Genomic DNA, 19,671 nt, shown 5'->3' with positions numbered 1-19,671 from the left:
CCCCCTTGCCCCACATTATTGATTGACCTTTGATATAGTTTGTTAGTGTGATGGGAAAGGTCCCTGGAACATAATGTCCACATTTGCATGTTAAGGGAATTGTTTTTATTACATATTAAATAAAATAAATCTAGATTCAGATTATTTATGCATCGCAAGGTGCTCTTGTTTAAAGAAGCCAATGGCCGAAACGTTAGTACAAGTTGCTGCCATTGAGGGACTTTCCTTTGGGAAGAAATGTGGTCAAATGCAGCACTAATACTTCCTACATATTGCATGCATTCAATCCTAGTAAATGGTCAGGACAGCAGTAGCGTATGTCAGAATTTTATTTTTGACAATGGTCAGCAAGCTATGCAAGTTCCAGCAATCACAAGCCGTCATCAATAGCCACTCCCGTCGAGCACCACAGCCCGGCTCCTGCGCCTCCTGACGGCAATGGCAGCAGACAGGAGCGCAACGACTGCTGTGCCAATGACGAGGAGAACGGACAGAGTCCCAGCCGAGGCCCACGATGAGGAGGGATCCTCCAGCAGCAGCAGAGTAGCGTCGTTAACAGGAGCTTCTTCAAAGAGCACGGGGCCCTGCAGCGACACCACGTGCTTTCCTACCACGCTGGAAGCGTCAGAGACAGCGTTGCGCTCTGGAGAAACAAGAACAATCGGTTGATGACCACTGGCCCATACAAAAAGGACACTATTTGTTTCAGGTCAAGTTCATCAGAAAATCAAACGAGTAGGTTATTAAATGGCATGCCACGGCTTGTCAAAAACTAGTCTACAAAGTCAGTGAACGTGATCTAAATAAGAAGAAAAACATAGCAACATTACCACCAACAATGAAAACCCCTTTGTCATCTTGGCAAAGGGTTACTCTGCGAGTCTTTTCTAGGAAAAGAAGCGCAAGATATTAAATAGAGGTTGCGGTGGTGCTCACTGTAGCGCCTGGTCTGTCCACACTGCCGATTGCACTCGGTGACGAAGTTGGGGCTGGAGCTGTCGCACACCAGGATAGAGCAGTGTAGGTACACCTGTGGTAGACAGAATGCATCGCGCCAGTAAGTAAAGTTTCACATGTATTAGGTAGTCCTTCTGCCCTCTTCAGTTGTACAAAGCACATGTCATCCCTCCATGAGAACCTGGTTATAAAGTGGAAATAATCAGGCACTCACGAGGTCACGGGTGGTGCTGCGGTCAGAGTTCATGAAGGCGAAGGCCTGGAGTGCCAGACGCTTGTAGTGAGAAGGAAGTGGCAGGTCAGCGACACCAGGGAAGAACACACTGCAACAAGGAGACTGCACGGGGCAGCTGCACATGCAAAAAAGTGCCGTTTACCCTTAAGCCAACGCAAGTGTCATGCATTGGATTGAATGCACGCATCTCTATTGAAATCTGCACGCGAGGATTAAGGTCAGCTTTACAGTCAAGACATGTTCACGATGAGCCAGGCAGCCCAAATGCCAATTTGCAGTGCATCTGTGCGATGCAACCATCACTGCATGTAGCCGGCCTTGTACAAACCACCAGCTCTGGGAGGCAGAGGATGGCTGTGTTAACATCCAGAACATCAACCCAAGGAGCATTGTGGCCATCGACATTTTGGATGGCACTGCAATCTTGTTTAAACGACGCCAGTACACCAGCCGTTGTCATTTAAAAAAGGACGTAATTAGCATAACTCTGCTTACGTGGGGGAATAAAAAAAGACAACCAATGCCTCGAACCAGGTTACCTCTGCAGGCCCTGCTGTGGCAGTGAGAGGGTTTAGAGAGCACTACCCCGCCCAGCCTCACCCATTCGTCACAAGCTTCCACTGCGTGGGGTCGGTGTCAACTGCCGTGGGCGTGGCCCAGCAGTCCTTCAGGAAGAGCACCAGTGTGGGGTCAGAGCGGTGCAGCAGTGACGCCTGCACGTAGAGCGGCGTTCCCAGAAGCGTTACCAGCGGGTACTGCCAGGGCTGGTACGGCGTGGTGTAGGAGTTGTCTGGCAGCGTGCAGACATGGTTCACAAGGAATTTGGATTAGAGGCGTAAAAGTCCTGTTTAGAGAGCACATTGGACAAGGCAAAGTACAAATCCTCCAAAACGTGTGCATTACTTTTGAATTGAACCAGGGCACAAGATCAACATTTTCCTGGCATAGAAACCGTGGTTGATATTTCATTTGCATTTTCAGAATACATCTCCCTCACCTCCGTTTAGTATGGTTTGCAAAATACGGTATATACAACGGCATCTCTAAATGTCTGTAGATGTTGTAAGGGGCACGGTTTCACACGGAGGGGTGGGAATCAGGTGCTAAAAGTTGGCCAAGCTCTAGTCCCATTTAGCCAATTAGTAACCAATGAAGCTATTGACACCCATTCGTTCAAGCAAAGGTGACCTAGACAAATGAGGCCAAGAAAGCAGTCCCATTTTCCTTTAAATAATGCCTTCAAGGAGACCGTTTTGGTTGATAGGGTGTGCAAAAAGACCCATTTGGTAGAGCCATGGGAATTAGGGGTATTGTCATCCCTATTAATGTTGGCCCCACACTAACAATATGGTTTCAGCTGGTAGCTGCTAGATTCAAAATCTCAGCAGAAATTAGCATTTGAAGTTAAACGTCGTACCATGGAGAATGTGCAAGTCGTTCTAGTTAACTTATGGCTAACTAAGAACTATGTTTGCAGGTTCACAATACTCTGGCAGCACAGCCTAGCACGTTGTCCGTTTGTTGCAGTGGTTTGCAGTTCAAGTCCAGCAGGCATGCCGATTAATGCTGCAGATGCATCAAAATCTTATGCAGCCTGAATAAGTGGAAATTAAAGCAAGGTTGAGCTCCATCTTAGCACTGGATAAAATAAGCACGACTTACAGCTGGCATCCAGCCAGAGGTAATACGGAGAATACAGACCCAAGTCTTTCCTGGGTAGAGCAACATCACAACCCGTGTTCCCTAAAGTGCGATTTGTTTGCTCCGAGGTGCACAGGTTGTGGGAGAGGGCAGCACTCACCAGTGAAGACCTGGAGCAGCAGGGAGAGGGGTCCAGTGGCCGTGGCTGGAGGTGGCGGTGGGAGAGTGCTCACCTGCACTCCAAGCTGCAGGTCGCCACTTCCAAGGAAGCGGCATTGAAGAACCATCCTGGTACACAGACACCACCCGCCAAAGGGATGCACCACGCCCTCACGGCAGAAAGATTGCAGGGCGTTTTGCAGACGTACCAGTGAAGGGACCCACCTTGGTTAACACCGTGTTTACATTAGCTATAAATCATATTCCTACTACTTCAGGAGATGTTAAAATCATGCGAGACGAAGATAAGTCCCCCTTGTGCGTTGAATGTCCCAAATATGAAAATTAAATCGTTGATTATGGAAGCAGATTGGTCATGGTTCTGCAGGCGAATGCTGCAAATATTTAATGTCGCAGGGACAGTGGCCATTGATTGGGGTGGGTCTCCTCTGCAAGACTCGTGCTTGACCCTCATGAGCAGAGCACTTGCTGAGGGGTGGTGGCAGTGCTTACTTGTATGTGGACGACTTGGTGATTGCGACGTTTCCATCGACGCAGAGCTCCCGCTCAGAGGCCAACAGTAACTCGTACACGAGCTCTTGCCCACTCCACTGGACACAAAAAGTAGGTCACAAAACGATAATGCCATCGAGTGATCAAGCAGAAGCATGATACCTGGTATTATCCAAGAGTCGAGATGGCTCAAATTGAGATATTATGATCCCCATAAATTCTGCTTGGCACTCGATTCATTTGACACTCAATCATAAAGGGACCCTGCTGTTCTTTAGAAACTCGTGCATTAGTTTGCTCTGCAAATCAAGGAGTTGTGCATCGTGAAGGGTCTGATGCAGCACGCGCCATCGTGTCTGTTCACCCATTTGATCTGGCACGTGGTGTTGTGTAATATACAAATAAACATGCTTTTAAATGCACACACCTTAATAGATGGCATTCAATTAACAAACGTATTCTGTAGCGTCTTTGGTCTCAGATCATTTGCCCATCAATGTTTTAAATAGCTTGCTTGGATGGGAAAGTGTTCGAGAAAGTATGTCCTTCATTGATAAAATGTGTAGTTTAAGAAAATAGTTTAAATATTGTTACTTGTAAGTATGTTAGGTTTCGTTGAAATTGTTTCTAAAATACATGAAATTGATTATTGTAAGATAATAAGTCATAAAACATCAAGTTTGTAATCTACAGTTGGCTGGCTCAAACATGGGCTGCATTTTTTACGAAAACTAGCCAGCTGGTTCAATCATTCAATACAAAATGTTCCTTTAAGTCGGTGTGTTTAATTTGTTTTGATAGCATGGTAAAAATATTAAAGTTAAGGTTGTTCTCCCTTTCCATAAGTTTGTGATTTTCGTGGAGAGGTTTGTACTTTTTCAGGTTCACAATTCTGCAAGACTTCCTGGAGTAATGACACTGAAAAATGGCAAATTGGTTCGATTTCTAATTTGTTCTGAGGAAATCTAACGTAACACATATCCATTAAGATAGCGACTCTATGGACAAAGCGACTATTTTTGGCTCGCTACGTCATTCCCTTACCGAGTTGCCAAAATCGACCTTACCTATAAGTGGGTTAAGGCCAATACAGTGTTAGCACGTGATATATTACTCACAATACCCCCACAGTGTTACCACGTGATACATTACTCATAATACCCCTACAGTGGTATCACGCGACACATTACTCACAATACACTGTTACCACGTGATGCATTATTCACAATACCCCCACAAGTGTTATAAAGTACCAAGACCTATGCAAAGTACTTGCAATAGTCTTCAGCAATGAATTAGCTATGATTGATATGGCCGCATCTAACTTGAAGGGACCACATTTTCCTGGTCCGACAGAGTTTGATGAACCTGGACACAACGCAAAACCAGACCAACGTTGGTGGTAGAAGTTTCGATATTTTTCGTAAACTTGCCAAAAGCCATCTCGACATGTCCATTCCCAAATCGTAAGTGGACGCACTAGTGCAACGGATTGTCCACCTGGAAAATATTTCGTTCGGCGAGGGCCGTTTCCCAGACCAGTGTAAAATAATTAATGCAACACCCCTTTAAAATGTTGGCTTGAGCCATAGTGATCCCACAAACTAGTGCCCCATCCCACAGGTGATAAGTCGAGGGTCAGAGTGCATGTGAAGTAGTTTCTTGGCAATGTTGCTGCAACAGGCAGATTCAACCCATTACAGTATTGATCTACCCGAAGTTTTATAGAACGGAGGTAGCTTAACTAAAGAGCCCCAGTTAGGTCTCCAAGAACTTATATGACTGGATCACACGATATTTGACACCATTGAACGAGGGCTACTAAAATCTGGCAGCCAAGGTTCGGTTTATCCAGTACTGCACTGGGGTGGATTGTCTCATAACTATATGGTCGATCAATTCATCAAGTTGGATGACGGCCATCACTTAGTTGGCGGACTACAAGCATTAATCCTCGGGCCCTTCCCATTTTAAAGCATAGGTCTTTGTTTGCCAATATCATATTATCGCATGACAAAGTGCCATCAATATGCCGACGATACACCGCAGTGAAGTGAATATTTGATATGGAGCCTCAGGAATATTTTAGATACACTAGCAGTGCACGAAACAGATGAATCGAGAAAACTATCAAAGGTTCTGCAGGTTGACATTGGAAAACCATTTGTGGGATGAACAGGCGTGGCAGACGCCAACTCCAAGATTGTTTGATACTCTTTTAGAGCCTTGGGCACCATACAACCCAAAAAGTTCAATTAACACCTTATGCAAAATATAGTCAGGTCCGGACATTTTTCATATCAGGCTCTACAACATACTAGACCATCATTGAGTCGTCACAGCCAAGTGGCATATAGCATCGTATCGACAAGGCGTGATTATTGCATTTCTCCATCTTACAGATCACCTGGTAGAAACATTATCACGCTGAAAAATGTACGAAGCGCTTTGGCACGTGTCGTTATGGTACTGCAAAATCCAACGAAATCCTTAGTGCTTGCCGTTGTGTACTCCCTTTCGGTTAATAAGTGAAGTTTAATTCGATTAATTTATGCTCTATTGCGATGGTTAGGTGTGGCTACCATAAGCCTGACAATCAACCAGAACACCAAATTATGTCTGCAAGAATTGATTGTTCTCATTTGCGCAAGTAAAATCCTATGCAATTAGCAAAATGTGCAAGCCACGAAGGAAATATGACTGCGAGTACATTACTGCATCAGGCACAAGTCCACTCGACCAGGAGTGAAGGCGTTGGGATTGTTCACTGAAGGTTTTAGAATCGAATTCCGGATACCATAGTCATGAAATAAATTGCATTAAAGGGCAACCTTAATGACTGCACAAATTGGCACACGCCACGTTCCCATGTGGTGCATTTGATCCCATTTCCCAGTTGGTATGAAGGTACGTCAATGCTATGAAGATTCAGGAGTGTGTCGAACCAGTCGCTGGGTTTCATCATGGTCACTGCACCACAAGTTACCCATTTAACTACATCAGGATGGGGGCAGGGCAAAGCAGAGTACAGGAGCGCAGTACCTGCACAGTGGCACCACACGCTGCCATGGGTACATCAAAGACTGCAAGGTCTGCAGACACCAGCACGGGGCTGCACTGTGCACCGCTACTGCCAGTCAGGTGCACGGTGCTCAAGTCCAGCGGTGGAGACGTCAGGTTCCGAGACACAGGCACCACAAAGCGCCCATCTGTGGTGCACACTGGGTGGAGCATGGTGGGAGGAAGGGTATGGGAGAGTTCGGTGAATCACGAAAGATGCCCCATGTAGCCCGTGGTGATGCCAAAAAGTTCAAAAACCAGCACAGCAGGATGCAACTGTGCACCAACATAGAACCTCACAGCAAGAGCATAGTTCAGGTAAAGAATTATGGAACTTCCGTTGAATAAGCTACATACCAGCTTCACTGTAGAAGCAGCGGCGTAGAGTGGTGTCGTAGCAGCAGCCACTCTGTGCACAGACGTCCGCGCTCGGCACACTCTGCACAGAGTTGCATGGGAAGTTCCTGCTCTGACCAGAGCACGTGGCGATCTCTAACAGCAGGAGCACAACAGGTGATCGTACAAAAACCCCACGTACTTAAATAAGTCATCGTTTGAGCCACGTGTCAAGTATGTGAATGAGTGTTACTTGGCACATGACCAAATTACCCAGGCAATGCACGCAATCTCGGAAGCGGAACAGGGTTGAGTGTACAGCAAAGATAGGCAAAGACCGTGCTCACTGGCTGTAAAAGGCTATAACAGTGCAGCACAGTTTGTTGTATTGCATGTCAGTGCCACTGAACCTTGGCCAACGAGGGGCAGCGTGGTGAAGCATGGTCAAATTAACCCAAGACCTAGGGGCAGCACCAACCAGCAGTGCATTAGGAAAACGCGTTTATATGGTGTAACTATAGCAATCAGCCATTTGAGAAATTGCATCGGAAAATAATTCAAACAGCAATTTGTCCAGTAAAAGCCAAGGGCATGAAACGCACTTGCAGGAAATGCAAAAGCACCAGGAGAGATGATCTAGGTCGATACAAAAAGGCAGCTCTTGACCCAGCAGACCCATTCTATAGCACCAAGTCATAGGTAGTGAAGTCTGTACGTCCCATTAGCAGAGTCAATGGTACCCACCTCCAGCCCTCGCCGATCTTAGGTTCTCAGGGCAGTCGATGGTGAAAGCCCGGACGAGTCCATTTAGTTCCTGCCGCATCTCCACCTGGACCTTCCTTCTGCCGTCCTGGTGAAATCAGCAGCCCTCAAATCAGACTCGGGGCCAGCGCTCCAGGAAGGCTCAAACAAGTCAGTAGATTTGTTAGTGCATTATAAATGTTTGTGCGAGGCCAGGTTAATGACAAGTAAGACTGTCAATAGGAAACCCGTCACCACTTGCCAGCCAAACTTAGATAGGCAGACCGCACGTGGGGGTTGCATTCCTGGGTCCGTAATCACTTTCCCAGGTTAACCGTTGTTATTGTACAAACGGACGCTGCCCTGCTCTCTACGCGTGTAATACACTTTCCATATTTACCTTTCCACAAAACCTGCATTGCTCTTCCCACAAACCACAGCACACAAATTATCACCCTTCACACGGGCATCACGATCCTTGGGCAGATAGCTCATTAGGTGTCAACTACACATTTATTATTTCTTTTAACTTTCATGTTTTCTGCAAACAACCTCAATTAGTGCACATCTTTCTGGCACAAAGCTCCTATGTTGGTTAGGTCTTCAACTTACATGTTGCTGTTATACACCATACATGTCCAAGTTCGCCGTGTGCAATATTTTTCTTACATCTACGTTGGTCTCTTAGAGGCCAGCTTGGATAGTGACCTTTTGTAGTAATACATAGTGCCGTTTATTCTATACCTGGCATCAAACTGGTCCGATTCCAATCTGTGCATCGAATAGTATTGCGAAAGCTGCATCCATTGGCAGGCGTGAAATACACTGAAAGCTCGTTTTCGTGTATTGTGATGTAAACAACAGTTAACCGTTCACATAGTGCCTCTATCAAGGCGGCCACTTGGTGACATGGACGTCTGGATGGCAAATCTTTACCGTTACGCACAGGTGGAGACCACTTATGCTAGAGATAATAATGATGGGACGGAGACTAAAGACAAAAAAACAATGCAATGAAACAAGGACATGAGCAAGAAAAGATACTTACTAATGGTTGGGAGAGTAATGTAGCAACATGGCATAACAGTGAGCAAGACAAACTAAGGTAAACTGGTAAAAAGACAAGGATGGCAAGATCTTGATAACAAGACAGATGGAATGAGCATGGCATCGATAGTACAGGGATACCGGTCAAGAGAAAGAGCTGCTGTATAAACCAGAAATAAAGTAGCTACAACCGAGGGATGATCGAAATCATAACATCTTGTTGGAATAAATAGAAAAGGCAATAAAACCCATCTGAAAACAAATTCCAGAGTGGACGGTACGAGCTAAAACAAAGATTAAATCTTGGAAACTTTAAAAATGCACGAGCCAAGCAAATGTGGAGGGGAAAATAACACGGTAGACAAAGTCCAATTTGATTAAGGCCACACAACATCGTTGGCACGTGATGGCTGAACGGTTATGATTACAAAACATACATTTCGCTACTACCACAGCAGCCCCAGCAGGTACTAGTATCGATGCAAGTCACAACGGTCTCCTCGTGTTCACCTCCACGCGCACGTGGCAGGCATCACCAGCAGCGGTGAAGTGGAGCCCAGCACCGTCCCGAGCGATGGAGAAGCCGCACGCCCCCTGCAAAGACTCCACATCCACGGCCTCATTCTGCACCGCTGAAGACATCAAGAACAAAGTTAGAAAAACCTGCGTTTGGATGGCTTGTACACCACAAGTTAGTGTAGGCAGCGTGACTGCAAGGAGAACAAAGAATGGTTCTAATCTTTATTTTTTTCGGTAAAGTCATGTATAAATAAGAAATAAAATAACATAATAGCGTACGACGTTTTGGTTGCAACACAAGCAGCCATCATCAGGTACAGAAGAGCTAAATTTAAGAGACAGGGGAAACACATAACCCCAGATGTATATACAGACACCCAAGTAGTGGGAACCAACACCAACACAATAGGGGACAGAGAGAGCATACCAAACAGTTTAGCAGAATTTGGAAATCATATAAAGCAACACAGACGTCGGTCAAAACAATTAACGCATAGCCTGGTTGATTATGCTATTTCAAAGATTGCTAAATTGCAAGTGAAGTAAGAAATTTAAAATACAGACGGTACACAGACATTCAAGTAGAGCGGACCAGCACAGGTACAAGCACACAGTGAAGTCGCCTTAAATAGGCAGAGAAGGTAAGTCTGAGAGACAATGGGACATTTTAGCATGGAGGTATGCATAGAGCAAAGTGGAGCATGGCAGCGAACATTCGGAAGCACCAAGACCTACACACATGCAGAGACAGCACAGAAAAACAAATCCAAGCAGACAAAGGCAGATACACAAGCAGGAGACAGATAACGTAATCAACCAGGTTATGCATTAATTGTGTTTTGACCGACCGTCTGTGTTGCTTATATGGTTTCTAAATTTTGCTAAACCCCATCTGTTTGGTATGCTTCTCTCTGTGTCCCCCATTGCGTCGGTGTTAGTTCCCGCTACTTGGGTGTCTGTGTATACATCAGGGGTTATGCGTTTCCCCTCTCTTAAATTTTGCTCTTCTGTACCTGATGGCTGCTTGTGTTGCAACCGAAACGTCGTATGCCATCATGTTATTTTATTATTTCTTACTTATACTTGAGTTTTACCAAAAAAAAAAATATTAATTCCTGCAGTCACAAAAGCTTCAAACCAAGTTTTAACAAAGAATGGTGTCAGTGTCAGCGCGAATAGGAAGTCTCCACAGTACCAGTAACGTCTCTAGGACAGAATCCTCAATTCGCTGCTGTAATGACGGTACTCCCAAATCTGCACAATGACCTCGTCTAATAGTTGCTAGTAAATAAAGCTGCGTGTCAGATTTGGCGACAAGATCTCCCAAGTAGTCAACGGAGGACTCAGGTGGGAAATGCAGACGATGCGAGTAGAGAACCAGAGTCTGACAGGAGTCACCAGGTTCAGTTTACAACGGAAGGCACCACCTTGCATGAAATTGTCCAATGAAAGGAAAGGAGCGCGCATTGCACAGGCAAGCAAAATGAGGCATTGCTTAATAAGGGATTCACCCATCTAGTAAACAGTTATCCTATGGAAGAATACCATTTGAATCTCGTCGTCTGCTGTATTAGACTAGTTGAAATGAACCCCGAAGCCAAATCATTATCATGCTTTGAATCCCAGATTCTAAAATGTTACATTATTCATGTGAATTACATGTCACAACGCAGAGGGAACTAAGAAACCTAAAAAACGACACCGTATGAGAAAAACTGCAGAGGTCAGATGGCATCGAAAACAAAGCAGTTGGGACCAAACAAGTGGCTAGAGAATCTCAGCCCCGAATCAATTTGATAGTATCTGTGAGAAGTTTCACATATTGAGTCATCATACAATGGATCAAGATGGTAAATAATGTCATCACGACTGAAGTGAAAGCGCATAGACTCACTCCGTACAAAGACACGGTAATCGCTGTCAGAAGAGCTGCTCCATCCCACAGAGAAACCCAGAGTGGAGGAGAGGCATTGCTTCAGCAGACCTGGGGGAGGAAGTTCAGAAATTGAGACGTCAACTACACCTTATGGAGCCAAAAAAATATATAGCCCATGACAGTTGCTGGGTGGGCGCACATCAGTCCCTTCACTTCAGTCTGTAAGGTGTTGCGGTGTTCTAATTTGGCACAAATTCCAAAAAGTAATGTGCACGACTCCACAGTATGAACCTCACACCAGGGAACGTCAACCTGCAGCTTCGAAGCAGCAGGTTGAAATATGGCTCTTGATATTTTGGTTGTAGACCCCTGCATTAGACTTGAAATTTGCCAAATTAGAGCCTGATATATGCAAATTATCAACGCGAGTGCACAATTCGTTGTTACAACGGAAAGGAACAAGGCCATGAAGATTTTGCCACGTGAGTGTTACGTATAGTCGTGTGCAGTAAAATGTTGTACAATTTACCATTTTTAGTAAAGCTGCAAGAGCCGTGCCAATCGGTCACAAGCCATATTTTTCGAAAGCGTTATTATCGTGAAAAGGAACGTGCAAGGGAGAGTTAATATCCCAAACGCCCTCCTTTCCATGCTCTGGAGGATTATTAATGATCCACGTGCCGGCTCCGTGCCCAGCAACCATCACGTCGCGTCACGTGACTTCTGCAGTGCCAGGCGCACAACAAAAAGGCACCCCCCCCCTCCACCTGGTCCAGGCAGTCGCTCGTGGGCAACTCATGTCGCCGGTAACGGTTTTCCAGTTCACCGAGAGACGCTGCCATTTTATTATTGTGCACGGTGGTGTCCGTGCACACGAGGTGGTATTGAGAGAATGCGCGATGTGGTTGTCATGTGGCGACAGCAGCAGCGCCCCTACCACTCGGCTCCCCCAGCGTCCGCGGTCCCAGCGACTGGCGAAGCCTCGCGAGGACGGAGCCCAGGCAGAGGAAGCTGTGGGGAGCACGAGAAACGTGACCGCCAAGACGAAAGGCAAACACTCCCCCCCCCAAAAAATATATATAGGTGGCCAGTTGTTATTTTAGGGCGCACCTATTCCAGGCAAGCACGGTGCACGATGGAGTTGGTGTGAACAGCGCCACGAAAAGCCACATTTGGAACCCCTACCACCCACAACGGTTCACGCGAGACATTTCAGGACCACACTTCCACGTGTTTATCTCAATACGTTTCTCCATGCAGGTCAGTTACCCAAAGCGATATGTAAACGCCCTCTCCTACAAACGTACACAAGACGTCATTAGCCATAGCTATTGCAGAACATTCCTGAACACCACTCAGCACAATCTTCCGCCTCCTCACCTGGTCAGGAGCAGTAGAATAACTCGCAGCTGCGTCATCGTAACACTAATCGGCTGCGTCGCCTCCCATCGCCCACGGCACCCTTTTATATGGAGAGACCTAAGCGATCCCGATCCAGATTGGATCAGATCCACCCACGCATTGTCTCATCAGTGAGATTTTATCAGAGCAGATCCATTCATTCATTGTCTCATCAGTAGAGATTTGCTCGATGTCGCCACAAGTGCATGGATGGGAGCTGCACCGCAATCACGCGGCACGTACGCAGGAGGAATTAATTGGCTCATTACTGAAACTAAATGAGCCCGCGCGCAGATAAAAGCCACGAGTCAGGAGGGGAGCTGCGTTGGCTCTGCTGGTGCCGTGCTAAGTCTCGGTTTTTTGCTGTCCTTGCGATGGAGACCACAAGGGCTTTGTTCGCGGTCTTGGAGTTGTTATGTCTTGCCTCTGGTAAGTGGAGTTTGGTCGAAAGAGGCATTTACAAACTTGTTCTTTTGTCGTTCTATGCAACTACCGTTTTGACTGATGTGAACACCATAATATACACGTAGTAAAGATGGTTTTGCTAATGTGGCGTGGTGGTTAATTCACTGTTCTATATACCTGAACACCAGTTTGCGTCCCGGTAATGTTAATATCGGCGACAAGTGTCTAGACCTGGGCTTTGCCCTAATTCAGCCCGTACTGATCTGTATGGTCAAACTGACGACAGCAGTGTGCAAGACTTGATCCAATAGTGGATTGCCAAAACCTATTATTAGCCTGTCTTAACGCGTGTATTAAGTTACTGAGGTGCTACTGGGGAATTCGAGCCCTAGTATTTGCAGCTCCGTGTGGATGATTGTGACTCGAGTTTCTGAGACTTTCTACGGCTTCACTGACCACCTGTGTCACTTTGGGTAACTCTCGCGTCTCGTCCCGTGTGGCACTGCCAGCTGTAGTGGCCACCTCCGCCACGGTGAGTGTGGTGTGTGACGAGGCGACGCTCACGCTGACCGTCAGCAGGGACCTGTTCGGCACGGGTCACCTGGCCCAGGCGAGTGACCTGTCCCTGGGGGTGCCAGCCTGCCCCGTCACTGGGAGCGACGCCCTTGCTGGGACGGTGACGTTCCTCTACGCACTGGAAAGCTGTGGCAGCAGCCTCCAGGTAACTGGCTGCTAATGCTGCTGTAACATAATCTTCGCAATCCAACTGCTTTATTTTTTTGGCCGAGTGTAGATGCATAAGAACTACAATTCCGCATTCGAGTCGAGCCAGACTTCTTCAACAACAGCGGGGTGTATTGCTTTGAAGTCCCCTTGGTATTTGTCGATCGGTCATTGCATTATTATGTTAAGGTCTGTTGATGACTAGTCGTACATTAGAGCATTTGCATTCTCCCATAATACATCAGGACTCTGCATCTGCCATGGTTTGTGTGGATGTGGTTTTTATGGTGGACATGAGCTAGGTAAATTATTTAAACCAAGGAACTGTTGCATTCGGTCTTTCACCAAGGTGATTGAGCTTATTTTTTTTCAATTCCACTAGTATCGCACTGGGTAATAAACCACACGTCTTCCTCCCGTCTTAGATGAGTGCAGAGCTGCTGTCTTACGAGAACTACCTCTACTACCGCCCCACGTCCAACACGGGCATTATCCGCACAAACTACGTCGCCGTGCCGGTCGTTTGCCGCTATCCCAGGCGAGTTCACCAGCAGTCTCTTGTTGACATTTGCTTCAATTTTGAAGTCCAGCTAAACTGCTTGTAGTTCTACCACTAGCCTTAAAACTATGTTACGTTTCGTGTGCTTTAGCTTTGCGAGGCCTGATTTGCAATAAAGCCAAAATGACAGCGAGTTAATCCACGCATGGAAAGTCTCCCTGTACTGTCTGTCGTGGAGGTTTTTGGTGCCAACTTTACTGACGGGTTCACATCAAGCGCCTGTGTTATGGCCTGCCTCAAACATCCTGCCTTACAAGTGGCCACGTCTGAAGTGGTGCATGCATTGCATACTGTGTGAACCACGGTCCTCTTAATTGTACTTCATTGGATAGCATTCAATGCACCAAGTCTCATACTTACTCTTATTTGGTCCTCGTCGGTTGTAAGTCTTGCACTTTGCGATGTTAAATATACTCTGAAAATATGATTCTGTATATATTTGCTTGTCTATTATTTTCAAGATGTTAACGGCATTGCAATAATAATCTGGTCACAATTTGTGCTGTTGAGAATCGCCCGCCTCTGCTCGTTGTAGAGAATGTGTGCCTGATCTCCTCCTCGCTGCAGGAAGGGGAACGTGTCCAGCAATGCTCTCAAACCCACATGGATCCCCTTCAGCAGCGCCAAGGTTATGCAGCAGCAGCTGAGCTTCACGCTGAGGCTCATGACTGGTCAGTGGTTTGAGGACGTTGATTGCCTATTATGTACATGGCTGCTACCAGGATGGCAGTTTAGACTAAACCATTCAAGATGTTTACTTGGTATTTAAGAATAGGCCAGATGTATAACCGAGGTCCTTAAACTTTATCTCATGTTTAAGAATAGGTTTTCCCCATGTTTCTGACAACAAAACAGGTGTAAATATGTTAACGCCAAATTGAAGCCTTTTACAAGCAATCATGTCTGCAAGATTCCTTCTGACCACATTTTGTGGTTAATGCAGACATCATTCCTTGCAAAAGGTTTCAGTTCGGTGTTTCAACATCTTAACACCTGTTGCCAAAAAAAGGAAACCTATTCTCATATTTTGGTACTTGCAAAAGGTCCCATGATTTATCTGGGGTTCTTCCACATGCAGTGGCGTGAGCAAGCACTTTCCGAGCTGCGCTTTGAGTCTGCACTCGGCCTTGGTAATTGTGTTTTGCTGTTGTCTAATTGTTTGTTTTTATTTAGACGACTGGAGTGTGGCGCGACCTTCCACCGTATACCAGCTGGGCCAGACTCTGAATGTCGAGGCGAGCGTGCAGACGGTGAACCACGTTCCACTCAGGATCTTCGTGGTCAGCTGCTTTGCAACACCGGTTCCAGACAGGAACTCTCCCCTCAGCTACCAAATAATTTCTAACTCTGGGTGAGATTTCTCTCTCTCTCCTAATCCTGTCTGAATGTTTATGCTCCTTGTCGTAAAGGTGGCATTCCACTGCTTGAGTATATAACAGAGCCTGACCTTGGAATGCCGCTGAATCTTGCTCTGATGGTTAAATCTGCCCAGGTGCATGGTGAATGATTTTTGTCATGTGGTGTCGGTCACACTAATGATGAGAGATGTGGTCAATGTGTGCCATTGGTGACTGCTTTGGTTTGTTTGGGTGGGAGGAGCCCCTTGCCCCTGAAGAAGTGGTCTTGGCGCACCCTCAGTGCATCATTATACAGTAGAAGAGGCGTACGACATCTCTGAGCGCTGGCTTTCTGCTAGCCTGCCCTATGTAAAGCCACATGTCATACGTCTACGGTGTCTGTGCAGGTGTCTGGTGGATGGCAAAGTCTCGTATGATGCTCACCTTACTTCTGGCTTCCTGCTCCGGCAAAGTGACAACGTCCTTCGCTTCTTCATAGATTCCTTCCGCTTCCTTGCGACGTTGACCAACAATGGCGATCAGGTGATCTACTGTCATGCATGCTTCTACAGACACCACCTTTCAACCACGTAGTAGGCAGTGTGGTTGAGTGAGAACCCATCTTCCTCTTCTCGGTCCAGGTTTTTGTCTTCTGCCAGCTGAAGGTTGCAGATGTTGCAACATCTCCAACGACTGTCAATAAAGCTTGCACCTATAGCCCCTCGGCTGCATACAGGTTGGTCTTCCTTGCATTGCCCAGAAATGTGTTTTTCAGTGTCTTCCATCCAATAGCTTAATCCATGCCTTGCATGTGTGCTTAACTAAAATCCCTGAGACCAAACTTCGTTTTCTACCTGCAATTGGTATTACAATTATTGTGCAGTCCCACGGGACTGCTCTTAAGCTGTAGTCAGGTGGTTATTGGTCGAAGCCTGCATACGACGTCTGTAATTGCTTTGAGCTCATTTTGAAAAATCTCAGCCTGGTAGCCAGAGTTCAAATCTCACTCGTGGCTAATGTCAGGAGCATCAACTGAGCCTCGCCTTCGTAGATTTTTCTCAAGCTGATCACTAGGGCTGGCCACAGACTGCCCCTTGATGCTACAAATACTTGCAATACTTTTCTTTGAAGGCTCTGACTATACAGGTCGGGTGATGTCATACAGTTAAACAAAACTACGCCCAGAGTTGTATTCCAGGCCACTGCTCCCATCGAGTGCGGTTTTCTCGCCATCAGTCTGGTCGAGTGGTGCTGGCCAAATGGTACACCACTGTACGTTGCTTGCCCTAAACGTTTGCTCAATCGGCACTTTCCTTAAATGTGAACGGATACGCGTGAGCATTGCCTGTGCAACTACAGACGACATTTGCGTGCAAATGCAGGTGGGTCTCTGCTGATGGCTCGGACTCGGTGTGCAGCTGCTGCGAGTCCACGTGCCCCAGTGGAAGAAGGCGCAGGGATGTGGCAGCAGTGACTGGTGAGTACAGCCGTCGTAATCGGCCATTTAGTCATGTACAGAAGACCCTTGAATATCAAGGGTGTTACGTTCTAGGAAATTGTCAGAAAATCCAAACTGCGACATTCACCATGTAAGCCTTACCTAAATAATGGTGTTGGGTATGTGGCAATCAAAAATGGAGGCATCACGATTGAAATAAATACTGTCATATGGCAAGTAAACTAAATAGCCACTGTATCCTTGTAGCCGCGATCTTTGCTGTAGTCTGTTCGGGTTTCCGAGTCCACGCGCTCGTGGTGAATCATTACCTGCTGCGCTGCTGGTCCTTTGAGTAGCAGCTGGCATGCACAACTACCCTTGGTGGCCCCTGGGCTTCAGGAGGGTTCCTGCCGCGGTCAGCTGCTCGTCACAGCTCCTCGCTCAATTCTCAAACTTCTAACATGTATTTGACCACCACCTTAGTTCCTCGCAACTCTAACTTGGTGCAAAACAACTTATGGCAGTCTGCAACTCAAAACATCACGATGAATGTAAAATTAAACTTTCAGCGATACTGTCAAAGCCGAACTCGGCACTTGGCAACACATTCGCCCGTCTTCTGCAAGACTCTCAATCCTTGGTTGATTTTTCGGGCCATACACGGGATCTTGCCGTTGCCAGACTGATTTGCTAGTTTCGCTTTTGAATTGTATCCGAAATTCTCCCACCTCGGCTCGTCTTCTCACAGACTGGAATTCCTTTGATTTTCGGCCAGCCATTGTGACCGTTCAGTGTGTCTTCGATTTTTTTAAATAATTTCCTAAATCACAAAGGCCTGGCTTCCCCCCCCCCCCCCCCCCCCATTCCTCCAGCCATCTGTGGAAACGTATGCTTTAAATTACCCCAAAGTAATTCTAGTTTCACAAATTTCAGCAGCAATTAGTCTGTGGGGGAGGCAGGGGGGGGGGGGGGGGGGGTGACTTGCCATTTCTGTGCCACAGCGCTACATCCCCATGAAATCATGATGTAGGCAGACTCGCTTCTTTGGGACAATGTATATGCACTAATGCATTTAATGATACCTGGTAATATGGGCTACAAAAGATCAAGCTCTTGAGCCTAGGCATTCGCCACATTCCAAATGTGGTCCTCTCACTCAGGACCGTCGTATGCGGTGGAAGATGTGATGCTGGGCCCCATCGTGATTGCCAAGCCCTTCTCAAATGGTGCTGAGCCAAGCAGCCCTGCAAAACGGCAGCAGCCACGGGTTTCTACATCTGCAACCGAAGGTAAAGCTGCCAGATTCTTTCTTGGTGCATTTTGTCCCGTCTCGGGGTAAAAGCCCTTATTTTTCGTACTTTGATACTGGCAAAACAGTCCCATGATGTATCCGCTCACCCAGGGATAAAAATGCTCCGATGCATGAATTATCTATGTACTGTTCACCGTTTGACGGTTTCTGGTTTTACTCGGACTAGGCCATAAAGAAGGTTGTCTCTGGTGTAGACCAATCCGTTTCATAAACGATATCTATATAAAAGGCGCATGTTCACTAAAAGTACGTGTGGTTAATACAGACTTGATTCCTTGTGAAAGGAATATATCAACACCTGTTTTATTGCCAGAAAGGAGAACCTCTTTTCGCCACAGCTGATTAAATAAAGGCTAAACCAGGACGTCCATGAGGCAATGACTCTGGTTGACCTCTTAGATTAGTAGTCTGTTATAATTGATCTCTATACCGAACTTTATGGAATTTGGAAGGTCTGGTTTCTTCCTCCTTTTGAAAAGGCTATGACATCCAAATACCACCCCCTTCCCCAAAAACTAGTTGAAAAGGTACAAAACACGGATATTGTAGCAGTGCCCTAAAGCTATGCCCAACAGATATTGCCATGATCCTCCTTTAAATGTACTTTGGTCGTCAGATGTAAATATGTTTTAAGATGGCAAGCTGTTTTAACAGACCTAATAATATTTGATTGTTTAATAGCATAAGATGTGTGACATGCTGATCTAAGCCCATCCACCAGTGTTAAATGGCAAACCTTGGTGAGTGACGTGACATTTTTGAACAGTACACCTTGACCAAATACTTGGATGGGTCAAATGCCCCACAACCTCTGGCATGTGGAAACCCTAGCTTAACAGCTCCGCAGTTACCCACCAGCCCTTTCTCTCAATTGTTTAACAGGTGCTGCTCCCGTCCTTGGTCTGGGGGTGGCTGCGCTGGTGATGGCTGTCGCGGCAAGCGCCACGGTGGCTTTGTTTGTTTCGAAGAGGCGTCACGTGACTCCTTCAAAGGAATTGGAAACGAGCTTCTGATCTTCCTTTGCTTAACCTATGATAATAAAACTCTGGTGCATTACTTTTCTGGCCTTGTGGGGTCTTTGCTTGGTGTTGCGAGCAGTTTGTGTAACTACATCATACCCCAGTTCATGAGGGTGAGTATGGAAACGATTAGGTGGTCTCCAATTCATGCATGCCAGGACTAGTGGGATGTACCTAATATAGGCAAATATTTTTGACCTACCCAATTGTCCTAACTGGCAGGAATTATTTGGCATGTACAATGGAGCAGTTGACCAAATTCACGTAAATGCATTCTCATGCCACTTCATCTGCCATAATGGCCCCAGAAATTCACAACCGTGGCAGTAATTGGGCATTGTTAGTTCATTACAAAGACGGGCAATGTGTAAGATGCAAAAATAGTAGTATTTA

General features: G+C 46.3%; 2 protein-coding genes across 2 annotated transcripts; one reads left to right on the top strand and one right to left on the bottom strand.

The window, feature by feature from the left end:
* Positions 1–311: 311 nt before the first annotated feature.
* LOC116958501 (zona pellucida sperm-binding protein 4-like) lies at positions 312–12,564 on the bottom strand. Its single transcript, XM_032981123.2, has 13 exons — positions 12,465–12,564; positions 12,022–12,095; positions 11,103–11,192; positions 9,200–9,321; positions 7,646–7,751; positions 6,923–7,057; positions 6,548–6,726; positions 3,506–3,603; positions 2,994–3,121; positions 1,793–1,982; positions 1,172–1,307; positions 937–1,030; positions 312–643 (listed from the first exon to the last, which is right to left on the bottom strand). Exons 1-13 carry the CDS (start codon positions 12,500–12,502, stop codon positions 384–386), a joined length of 1,650 nt encoding a protein of 549 aa, XP_032837014.2. The 5' UTR covers positions 12,503–12,564; the 3' UTR covers positions 312–383.
* A 232-nt stretch (positions 12,565–12,796) lies between these two features.
* On the top strand, positions 12,797–19,315 carry LOC116958506 (zona pellucida sperm-binding protein 3-like). Its single transcript, XM_032981132.2, has 10 exons — positions 12,797–12,914; positions 13,400–13,611; positions 14,039–14,151; positions 14,740–14,843; positions 15,346–15,523; positions 15,917–16,052; positions 16,151–16,245; positions 16,892–16,986; positions 18,108–18,236; positions 19,142–19,315. Exons 1-10 carry the CDS (start codon positions 12,860–12,862, stop codon positions 19,270–19,272), a joined length of 1,248 nt encoding a protein of 415 aa, XP_032837023.2. The 5' UTR covers positions 12,797–12,859; the 3' UTR covers positions 19,273–19,315.
* Positions 19,316–19,671: the final 356 nt, after the last annotated feature.

The sequence above is a fragment of the Petromyzon marinus genome, chromosome 79, assembly GCF_048934315.1.
Source record: "Petromyzon marinus isolate PM22_M1 ecotype Great Lakes invasive population chromosome 79, UKy_Petmar_22M1.pri1.0, whole genome shotgun sequence".
In the NCBI taxonomy this organism is placed as follows: domain Eukaryota; kingdom Metazoa; phylum Chordata; class Hyperoartia; order Petromyzontiformes; family Petromyzontidae; genus Petromyzon; species Petromyzon marinus.
This window is presented reverse-complemented; position numbering and strand designations above follow the sequence as displayed.